This window comes from Alligator mississippiensis, chromosome 10 (assembly GCF_030867095.1).
Source record: "Alligator mississippiensis isolate rAllMis1 chromosome 10, rAllMis1, whole genome shotgun sequence".
Taxonomy (NCBI): Eukaryota; Metazoa; Chordata; order Crocodylia; family Alligatoridae; genus Alligator; species Alligator mississippiensis.
In genome coordinates, this window is record NC_081833.1 from 12,964,878 (window position 1) to 12,976,379 (window position 11,502).

At 44.3% G+C, this 11,502-nt stretch overlaps 1 protein-coding gene and 1 long non-coding RNA gene across 13 annotated transcripts in view; one reads left to right on the plus strand and one right to left on the minus strand.

Moving 5' to 3' along the window:
• Positions 1–11,502, plus strand: part of FBRSL1 (fibrosin like 1) — a 677,688-nt gene that overhangs the window by 663,779 nt on the left and 2,407 nt on the right. For 7 of the 12 annotated variants that reach the window (XM_014598480.3, XM_014598482.3, XM_014598483.3 and 4 more), the window contains 3 exons: positions 3,876–3,959; positions 6,978–7,061; positions 8,065–8,299. In XM_014598480.3, the coding sequence (XP_014453966.1) occupies positions 3,876–3,959; positions 6,978–7,061; positions 8,065–8,299 (403 nt within the window). The remainder of the gene's footprint in view (positions 1–3,875; positions 3,960–6,977; positions 7,062–8,064; positions 8,300–11,502) is intronic. The other 5 variants (XM_014598481.3, XM_014598489.3, XM_059713447.1 and 2 more) reach the window with 3 other exon arrangements.
• The window catches only part of LOC106739023 (uncharacterized), a 51,848-nt gene continuing 48,638 nt past the window's right edge, over positions 8,293–11,502 (minus strand). Inside the window, exon 3 of the long non-coding RNA XR_009455131.1 lies at positions 8,293–10,740. This is a non-coding gene — a long non-coding RNA (uncharacterized LOC106739023). The remainder of the gene's footprint in view (positions 10,741–11,502) is intronic.

Sequence of the window (11,502 nt, forward strand, 5' to 3'; positions counted from 1 at the left end):
TTGGGTCTGTCCAGCTGACTTCTCATATACCTGACAGATCTTGCTGTGTAGGGCTGGTCTTTAAAAAAAATTACAATCGATATTTCAAGTTTGGTTCCCTTATGCCAGACCTGATAAAAGAAAAACTTTAGCAACAGCATAGAGAGTAGGAGAAGTCAACATCCACTTTTTCCTAAAACATTTGGTTTTGAAAAAAAAAAAAGCAATTTAAAAAAGATCAAAATCATCCACTTCAAAAATCTCCAATGCTAAGCTGTTAAGGTCAAGCAAAAGAATTAATAAGGTACCATTTACTAGGACCAGTTGCTTTCTGTGTAATGCTGGCTAATTTCACAGTGTGCAGTTACCAACATAAAATAATCCATATTGATCACTTGGCAGTGACTCTGAAGTTGTCTGTGACACTGATGTTCACAGTGTGGATCATTATTGTTCATATTCATTAAGTTTTCCAGCCGCACGCTAGTTAGTTTCTTTTGCTCCCAGGGCTCGCTCTTCCTCCAACCATCTTTTGATTCTATTTCTGTGTGGTGTTAGAGGCCAGTGTATCCCCAGAGATGAGTTGGTCCCAACTCTGGAACCAGTTCAAGACTGGTGCAGTCCTGGGACTGGGACCGACAATCAGCTGATTGTCAGTCTCAGCCCAGAGATCGCTCCGGTTCGTATCAGTCTGCATGTGCCCAGCTTTCAACTTGCTAGTGCAGGAGAAGCCCAGGAATCATGACAAATAATATTGGTGCGATTCGGATCTGATCCAATCCCAAAATCATGCGTCCTACATAAACACATGGTATGGCAGGAGGCACAAATGTGGGGATGAAGGGACCAGATCCCATTAAACGAACACGTGCCAGGGACCTTAGAGGTACATAATTACCATATTTCCTTGACTATAAGACAAGGTCTTTTCCCCCAATCAACATGGGTAAAAGAAAACCCTTGTTTTAACTATCCATATGAAGCAGAAGGGGGAAGCAGGCAGTTGCTGTGGCTCTGACTGCCCCTCCGCCCAGGTTGAGGCCAGAGTCAGACCCACAGCAGCCTCCTGCCACTTTCACTTCCCCTCTATAGCTTCTGCTCCCTGCCCACCCCCTTCCCTCCCCTTTACTGTCAGGTGCAGCTTGGCTCCAGCTCAGGCTGGGGACTTTCCCAGGCACAGAGCACTTAGAAACTCCTTCCCAAGCCCAGTCAATCATCAGTACTGACACTGCTGCATGACCAGGCAAGGGCTGAGCTTCTGCGTGCTGTGCTCTGGGACTGAGCGGCATCGGGCAGTAAAGATGGGGAAGAGGCAGAGACTGAGGTAGTAGGGGGAGGGTCAGAGGTTGTGAGGAGCTGGGGGTGGGGGTGCAGTTAGCAGAGGAGGCCAGAAGGCTGTAGGGAGTAGTAGTGAGTGGGGCAGAGGGCAAGGGGGGCACCTGATTTCCCTACCACCAGCCACTGCCTTCCCTGCTGTATCAGTGGAGGGGCAGGATTCATAAGATTATAAAACAGATTATACATTTTGCATATATATAATCTAATTATTGGGGTGTTTTCTTATATTCAAGTAAATACAGTAACTAGTTAGTAGGTTATTCTTTTTGGTGATAGTGTCACCTGTGCACATTTGTAACTAATTTAATACATATGATCCTTTTCATCTGTGATACAGCCCTATTGCAATTAATGAATAGCATGAATTCTTTCCAAAATATAAAAAGAAAATCATAGTCCAGCATCGACTTGAGAATCAAATGCAGGGTTTAGGTGGCTTTCAATATCTACATCACAGGGAGCATTTATCTTTCTGCAGTGATCCGCTGGAGTGATTTGTGACTTCACACAAGAGCAGTGTCAGTAAAACCTTTATACCACATGACCTACAAGTATTTATGCTGGCGCTCAGATATTCTGGTGCTTATGTCTTTCTGCATGTACTTAGACACGTTTATACACGCAGCTAATATCCACAGACACTGTGATTACTTCAACTATGGGAGCCATTTTCTCCCGTAGTCATCTTCAGTTAAGTCAGTGTTGTTTTTTGAAGATACCTGTTTCACATTTGGTTTTGCTGCTTGGGACCATTTTGTAGCAGTTTGCAGTCACAGCCAGAAGCAGACTTTTGAATTGAAGCCAGTGTCCAATTAGTATCCTGAAGAATTTTTTGAAAGAAGCAAACATGGCCAAAAAATACGTGCATCTCCAGTGATGGAAAGTGACAAGCTTCTCTTAACAAAAGCGAGAAGGGAAATAGTATGGAATAGATTTGTTAAAGAAGGCAAATTAATAGAATCCTTTACCTCTACCAGAGATAAATAACTTTATAGCAACTGGTCTGCGAGTATATTAATCACAACAGCCATCACACAGTAAATCTAAATAAAGGGTGCTATCAGAGAACAGCAGAGTGAACAAACATTGCAGCAGTAATATATAGATGAATAAATCTCTTACTCTACAATATCTGAGGCATTCTTTTCCCCTTATCAAACAAGCATGTAGTTGGCGTGAATCATTGGTTCTGCTGCGTTGCCTTGTTACTGTGGGAGACATAAGTTATCTTAGGGCCACCTGTCTTCAGGACGGATGTTCAGTTGCCTGGCAGACGTTATATTTAATAACTACCTGACAGGCCACAATGCTGCTCCTGGCTTTCTCTGGAGGATTTTTTATTATCAGCCCATGTAGCTGAGTTTGTAAGCTGTCTCCTTTGAAGAAATCTCCCATCCGTTATACACCTTCTGAAATCTTAAAAGGATTAGAAAGATGACAGTCTCCATCCATCTTGAAGCAGTGGAGCAGTCAGAATGTTTATAGATAACTTCAGGTTTCGTTGCTGTGGTCTCTCTTAAGTTTCCTTAACTCATTTTCTGGCTGCTTAGGTTTGCAGTGCCCAGGTTGGTGAGAGACATGCCTCTCTTGCTCTCTAGGGCTTTATAATCTGCTCACGTTCAGGGCACTTTACTGTGTGTAATGTTGACCCTCCGTGCAGCATTTTCATTGAGAGTGCACAGGTGCATCCAGGTCCAGGTTTGAACTGAACCATGTGTACACTTAGGACGTGGTGACTGCCCATGCTTGGGTAGGGATTTTTGCTGCATAGGTTAAATCCTACCCACTGCCATCTCTTCCTTGTGTGACCCTTAGTGCCACATCCATCTGGTGCCATGTTAAATCAAATGCTGTTGATCTTATCTGCATGGCCTCCTTTTTATTTTTTTAATTCTAGTGGAGGTTACTGTTTTATACCCACTGAATACATTTCAATGAAAAAATACAGTGAACGGCTTTACATGGCTGGGTCAGTTTTGTGTGCGACTCTAGCCCTGTCTCAAAGTGCTCCTTCTGTTGTTGCTCAGCGATTGAATGTCATTAGTTCAGACTAAAATGGGATGGGACTGCTTGTCTTGAACACATGTGCAATGGTCTTGCTTACTTTGGATGGGACTGCAGGTTATATTTACAGCACACTAGTGCCTAAAGCTTTCCCACTGTTGGTACACAATTTGAGCTGCAACAGTGATTTAGTTCCAACCTAAAAGTACAATGCAGTCACTGATTTCAGTGGCAGAGTGTGCTCTGTTACTGTGAATGACCCAGCACAATTTAACCCTTACTGTCTGTGAAATGCATTGTAATAAATAACAATGCTGTCATATGAAGAAGAGACATTAAGTTCCGTGTTAAGAGATGTATTAACATTTGATGCAAGATCTTGACCACTTGCCTTGCCCTTGTAAACTGCATTAACCTTGATTTACTGTACCAGCTTTCAGATGCTGCCCTTCCACTTGGGTCATGCTTAAATATGTCTTGTGCTTTCATATCTGCCTAATGTGCTGCATGGATAGGAACCTCAGTAAAAAGGTATCACTGCCTTATTCTCACAGGTGCTGCACATCCGGCCACCACTCCTTTTGGGCCTTCACCTCATCACAGCAGCTTCCTGCCTACTAGCCACTTGGCAGGTAAGTGTAAGTAAACCCTGCTTTCATATTTATTGTACTATTTAAGTCACTCCCTGGCTTAATGATGTCTGAGATACCATAGTTATAGATGATAGAAGCTTATGCCCTCACAAGGAGGAGAAGGTCTTTAGGAAGCCTCTCTCCCAATTCCCCACGTCACACCCTTCATTCCCATCTCCAAAGTAAAAACAACAGGATTAATAGATTCCTCTATTGGCGAGGGATGCATACATAGTCTCAGGACTTGCTGAATGATAAGACACTGTGCTCGTCACGTACCTCTTAGAGTGAGACCTCCTGTACAGTTGAATGTGTGTGATGGGCTCAAGGGAACAATAGAAATTTCCTTCATTAGTTGCAGAAATCCATAGGTGGCTTATCAAATGGGATCTCAAACAATACATTGTTTAAAATGTGTTCGTGCTACATCCCTTCCCACCTGTTAAGTTCCTGGCTGGGTTTTTTTTTTATTAGAGCTGGACAAATGATTCTTGGCAAATAACTGTTCAGGAAGTTTTGCCTGCTCCCTATCTGGCCATAAGTAGACCTGGATTTCCTCATTCTGAACTGCTCACAGAATGATTTCTCCTTCTTCAGAAAATTGCCCATGAGCAGTTCATTGTCAAAGTTCAAGCTATGTTGGTTAATTTTTACAGCTACATTCACCCAATCCATGAACAGCACATGCAGTGTGACCTGGGAGAACTGTTTCTCACACAGACACTGACATTTATTTGTTTTCTTCACTTACCCTTCAGCATTCAATTAAAATTCATTCTCTCAGCAAACAAATCACTAGATTATTCAGTACCAAAGTAGGATGCAAATATCAAAGTGAATTAGTTTAAAAAGTCTAATTTATATGTGGAAAATTTCGTAGTGAATACCCAGCTTTGATATTGAGATTAGGAGCTTTAGAGCTGTTCAGAAGTGTGTGGTAGTTATACTGTGAAGAAATTAATGCCCTGACTTGGGCATTGCTTTCACATTAGCACAAGATGATAAATGGCCCTCTGAGGCTGTAGTTAGTAGAGGTGCATGGATACATTGGTCCGATATCGGATTGGCACCATAAAGAAAATTGTCTGTATTGGAAATCAGCCTGATATGGCCAATAAGTGACCCATGCATGTGCGCAGCCCATAGGCGGTGAGGAGCACCGCCAGGCAGCTTGGAGAGCTGCATGCAGCTGATAAGTCTGATGTAGTGAAAGGGGTATGGGGAAGGCAGATCAAGGCCCCTGCCGTGAGGGGGGAGTGGGGCTGGGGCAAGTGTGGGACAGAGCCGCAGCTTATCACGGGGCGCGCTCATGCTGCAGTGTGCCGCTCATGCATGAGCCACTGTTCCAGCGACTCATCAGGTACTCGCCTGCTCATCCGGCTGCTCCCACCACTTGTCCGGGAAGGCAGAGGGGGCATGCGTCCCTGGATCTGTGTAGGGCAGGACGGGTCAGGGCTGCACCAGGCTCTTCCCAGTGGCAGTGGTGCTGGAAGGAGGGTCGGGGGGGCTGTGGCAAATTTTGCTGCAGCCAGTGGCACTTGTGGTACTGGAAGGAGGGCTGGGTGGGGCTGTGGCAGCCCATATCCCCCAACCAGTGCTGCTGCTTCCTACCCCAGGCACAGCCCCACTCTGCTGGAAAGAGCCCACCCCATCCCATGCAGATCTGAGGTCACATGCCCCTCTCCCCCCACCCATGCATGCCCTTCCAGAAAAGTGGCGGGAGCTACCGAATGATCAGGTGAGTGCTGTGGCTCCCACACAAGTGATGTGCAGCGGTGGGAGCCGCCTCTCCCCATACCCCCCAGACAAGCCACCCCTAACCCCTGCCCCAGCCCCACTCCTCCCTTACCACTGGGGGCCTTGATCTGTCTCGCCACACCCCTTCCACCCCACCAGACTTACAAACTGTACACAGCTCTTCAAGCTGCCAGGCTGGTATCGGAAATTGCATTGGTATCGGCCGATACGCCTCCTTAAAAATCAGCTATCGGCCCCCAAAATCTGTATTTGCACCCTGGTAGTTAGCTTGCCCCCACCCACATATTCTAACATTTCTCACAATGGTTACCACCTGTGCAGGTGGTTTTCTGGCATCGTAAATAACAGCTCAGCCTGCTGTACTCGGAGCCAGTCAAAAAGACTCTTTGACACAGTGTTGGCCCCTTGTGTACACAATATTGCTACAACCAGTGGAGCTGTAGCTGTGGGGACTTTAGTGAAAACAGGTCCACTTGTACAGTTCTTGTAGGGGATGGATGTCTGTAGTGATTCACTTAGGAGTTTCTCTGCGCAAAATTACGTGACAAACACTACAGAGATGTATACAGAAGCAATGGTGAAAAGGGACTGAGGGTCCTGAGGGTCTCATCCCACAATGTGCTCTGATATACCATTAATAACACAAAAGAAAGTTAGCCCATATCAAACAGTGTTTTCAGACTTAGATGACAACTCATGAAATGTCGTCTGGCCTCCCACTCATTTAGTTATTAGTCCAGGAGCTTTTCCTCTTTTCTTACAAGGCTTTGGGTTTTGTCCAAGCCCTATTTTATATTAATGCCTCCCTACAGCACAACTTGGTACACAATCCAAATCAGACTCAGAAAGGGGCTGGAGAGAAGATCAGTGTATCAAGTCATCTTATGCCCTCAGGTTTTTCACAAGGCCTGCTCATGTCTGGTCACCATGAAATCATGATGGAAATCAGTTTGCAGCCCTTTGTGGATAGTGTTGCAGCTTAGGAGCTGCCACCATAATTTCAGCTATTTGAAATGAATTTCTAGCTCCCTTCAGATTGGCATCCACAAGTTTATTACAGCACCTGTTTGTTGAGCGAGCACTGAATCCCTTCTCCGTTTTTAACATGCTGGGAATTTTCTGTGCAAAGAACCTTGCAATGAAAAGGATCAGCTTAAAGTCTGGCCTAATCCTACTTGGACTCAGACCATTAGAAAGGGAAGGGGTGCATTTCATTCTCCAGCATTCTTGGCTAAATGCCTGCTAAATCCCTGTTTGCCTTTCCAGATCCATTTAGCAGGTCAAGCACCTTCAGCGGCCTTGGGAACTTAGGCAGCAATGCCTTTGGAGGATTAGGCAGTCATGCTCTGAGTAAGTACTGGCTGGGTTACTGCAGACAAACATCCCTTCCAAAAAAGCCACATGCTAATATTTACAGCAGCTGGTGGTAGTTTTTAAAAAGTTATTTCCTAACCTCCATTCTCCTATCTGAAAACACTGCACCTAAGATTTCCAGGTCTCTGCGGTGGGAGCTCTTCTGCACATCGTGCCTATCAATAGCTGTGCTTCTGTGTCTCTTCACCGCTCAAGATTGTTGCCTTGTGTGTTCTTAGAGGTGCCAGAGTTGCAGAAACTGAGCTCTGTTACCCTATGGGCGTGTAAAGTGACACCCTTCAACAGCGAAGATGCGCAGCAGAACAGCCATTGATACCTCTAAATCACTGGGCTGTGCAGATTTCCTCCCTGACCCCCATTGTCAGAATTGTACAATTTTAAAATCCATGTAGAGAATGATTTTCCGTTAGCTGGAGGTGAGGCATGCTTGGCAAACACAGAGAGGAGAGCATGCACAGGCATCTCATGCAAAGAGATGAGGATTGATGGAGAAAAAAATCAAGTGACTGGTTATTCAAGAAGGCCCACAGCCAAGCTTTACTCTTCCATGAAAAATGAAAGTCTTGTTTTCTTAACAGAAAGATCCCTTGATCTTCACTGCAGGAGTTGAGCCTTTGTAACTACCTGCAGCCACTTAATGGCAGTGATAGGAACTAACAAGTATAGTCTTTGTGATGGATCCTATGGTGGAGGGGGAGGAGAAGAGAGAAATTCAGAGTCATCTCTCATTAAATGAACGGTCTCATTATGTTGCAGGACTTGTAATAAAAGCTTTCCCGACAAACCGTCTTAAAAGAGCGGCTGTGTCTTTCACCAGTTATCAGAGGTGGTTGAGCCCGCCCCTCTACCCCAAATTCAGAAGTCTTGAAAAGATAGTTGTGGTTGTAATGGATGCTATGCAGAATTTATTCAGGATAACTTAGTCTAAATACTTCTTAACTCTTCTTTCCCCCTGCCCCCACCCCCAACATTATTCTAGCTCACAACAACATTTTTGCTCACAAAGAAGGTCCAAACCTGCAGAACTTTAACAATCCCCATGAGCCATGGAATAGGCTCCATCGAACCCCACCTTCCTTCCCGACACCTCCGCAGTGGCCCAAGCCAGGGGATTCTGAGCGAAGTTCCTCCGTAACAAACCACGAGAGAGACAGAGAACGGGAGCCAGAGAAGAGGGACCTTTCACTGAGTAAAGACGACAGAGAAAAAGAGAGGTACGTGGCAAAGCACCCTTTGCTTTACCCATGTTTTTCTCCCCTTTATCTTCAAGTTCTACCCCAGTGCCCTTGATTTTTGGTCTGATCAGTCAAAAGGTTGTCTCTAAAGTGGCTGTCACTCCAATCACTGCGGCCATGTGGGTAGAAATAAACATGTATTCTTCAACCTTCACTTGGAACAAGACAGCGAGCCAGTTTGTCCTTCCCCTCAGCTAAGCTGTGTGTCACGCAGACAGTATCATGCAGACATCTCTAACAGACAGGCACACTTAATAAGAACTGCCATGAGCAAAAGCCTTTATGTGCATTGAAATCATGAGGTATGCTAGAGTTTGTATGTCTGACACAAACTTATATTGGATAGATACTGCCAAATATCATATTTTGTTGCATACCACACCGCCCCAAATAAAATATCCACCTAGTTTCTGGAAGGCAGAATGTAGTAAAAAAAGGGTCTTTTTCTAGAATCCTGGCTGACTTTGAAAGTCAGACCATAATTCATATGGTCTCACTTATAGTGTAAGTCTTCCTGGGAAAAAAAGTGTGTCCAGGAATTGTGTGTGGCATGGACACAATGGCAAGACAGCTGATATGGCAGGACAGCAACATGGCTGGTCCCCAGACTCTTTCTTTTCTACTGTAAGTATTTCTTAATCAAAGCCACAAGATCTTTGACTAGGAAGCAGTTCACTCACCCTCTGCAGCCAAATGCTGCTGCCTCACCAGCGGCTGAGAGTGTTGACACTAGACTCTGCCACTGCTGTTTGAAGCCTTAGGGAGAAGTGGCATCTTGGCAGCCATGCATCATAGTTCCTGCCTCCCTGCCAAAGATATGCACCCCAATTTTGGATGCCTGATTTTAGGGGGGAAGTCCATGTGGTATGCAGGTAAATGTGATAGCTTACATGCCTCATTTTTCCTGCTCAAAGAAACTGTTCTCATGCTGTAAGCTAATCTCACTCCCCTGTATAAAGCATTTCCTCTCAAAACTACAAAGGTATTAACAGTAAAAATCTGTTGCTGAAAAGGACCCAGAAGAAAAGAGACTGTGTGGGATTCCCTATTAAACCTTGCTGATCTGGTGCTACAGAAATGTTAATGCATAAACTAAGAGGGGAACAAAGAGAGTCATTAATTTTAGCTCCATTAGGAACAGGTCCATTTGGCCAGGATTCAGGAGGAGTGGCAATCAGTAGAGCCACAGAAAGTAATTTTCAAGCTCCTATAGAGAAATTCTACAATGGAAAAGACATTTTAAAAACCAAAACAAACAAGTCTCTCTCCAAGCATGAGGCTGGCAAAGAGAACTTGGCAATTAATTTCACATCAACAAGAATGGTGTTCACCTTAATGGTGAAGTTTGGAATATTTCACCTGTGCTTCAGGTCCTGCAGAAGCTTCCAGATTCATAACTTTGATCTTGAAGCCCTTTAATTTATCTGCAAGAAGCTACTTCCTTTTTATCTTGGTAGTGGATACCAGCCAGCTGCAGCTAGTTGTGTAGGCCTGGATAGGTGGTGGAAGAACATCTCACAAAAGGCCTTCCACCACCACCACTTGTTTCACGTAGAGCCTAGGTTTGTTACCTGCCTTGGCAGACACTGCAAGAGCTCTCTTTTGACCTGTGCCATTTTCAGACTGGAAGAGTTGTCAGTATTCCAGATGACAAATCTATCATTACCAGCCTGAACTTGGTTTTACCTAATGATGTTTAAGATTAAGATCTTGCCCTGGGTGTTTGTGGTAATATATTCATGCTCTCTCTTTGAGCAGTATTATGCACAAATAGGCTAAATTTTAAATCTCTCATGCTTGAAGTCAAGAAAATTGCATAGGAGTTATTGGCAAATGTGTCCCAAAATCATCCAGGCCTATAATCTCTGGTACAGTTTATAGACAAACACTTTTGTGGTAGGGAAAAGGAGAGCTCCTTTGAGTGTACATTTATAATGTGACTGCTGGGGAAGTTGAGCCCAATTTACTGACATGGTGAATTTAGGATTTCTTTACATGAGGGAACTCAGGAAAATTGAACTTTTAAAGTGGATTAACTAGATTGAACCCCTGCACAGACTCTCATTCAGAAGTAAAATGACCTTTGTTTACTTTAGCCTAATTCACTTGCACACTAAGGTCACTTCATGAACACAGAGAGCCCCATTTCATTCAGCTGACTCTGTAGCTGGTATGGTAGCCTACAAAGTCTAACGCTTTTCTGAAGGGGTTAGTCTATAAGGTGCCATATGGCCCTGCCTTCTACCAATGGCCATTTCATTTCATCTCTTTGCATGTCCTTAACAGTTGGTTTTCATTTACCAAAGGAAGAGAAAGTACATAGACACAGTTACCACCAAGCAGCTCTCTCAAAGCTTTGCTCCCCAGAAACTTGCTTGTGTGTCCAGGCCCCAAGTGTCCACTGAGGTTTAACGCACTTCCTATAAAGAGTGAAAATTCACATCATTTAGTTAACTCAACCTACATTTCCCTGAGTGCCCCCATAAAACTTGGTCTTAAATCAGCTTCACTGATCTACAAGGGTCTAAGAGTCTTCAGTGAACCAGCGTCAAGAGGTAGCCAAATTTAGAGTGCTGAAAAATAATCAGATGGGGATAAATAGTCACAGAACTCCACCAGCACCACCTAGATATTAGTGTGCTAGTCACTCTGCACATGAAAGCAAACCCAATAAAAAAGCTTGGGTATCATTAAGTTCCTCAGATGCATAATGCAGTTGTCTTGTACATGCTATAGTACTTTGCATTTAAAGTGCCTCTCATATAAAGATCACAAAGTGCTTTAAAAGGTGAGCATTACTTATCTCCTTTTAGAGAGATGGGAGTACCTGAGGCACAGAGAGGTTAATTGACTTGCCCAAAGATGATAGTACAGCTGGGAACATAAACCTACTCTCATACTTCCCAGTCCCACTCATTACTCGTCTGAAACACCTTCCTCATTTAGTCAGCATCAGTGCATTAGAGTCCCTGTTCCTTGCAGCCGCCCTTCTTGAAACGGAGTCCATCAATCACTTTCATGTGAATGTACAGGCAATGCCCAGGACTTTTTCTTATGCACTAGAATAACTGCTGAAGTGATAGCCGTTAGCTGAATTGGGAAGCTGACATGTAACTCCATGGAGCTGCAGGGGTCAAAGTGTTTCTTCTGTGCAGGCTACTCAGGGTAGACAGGTCTATTTC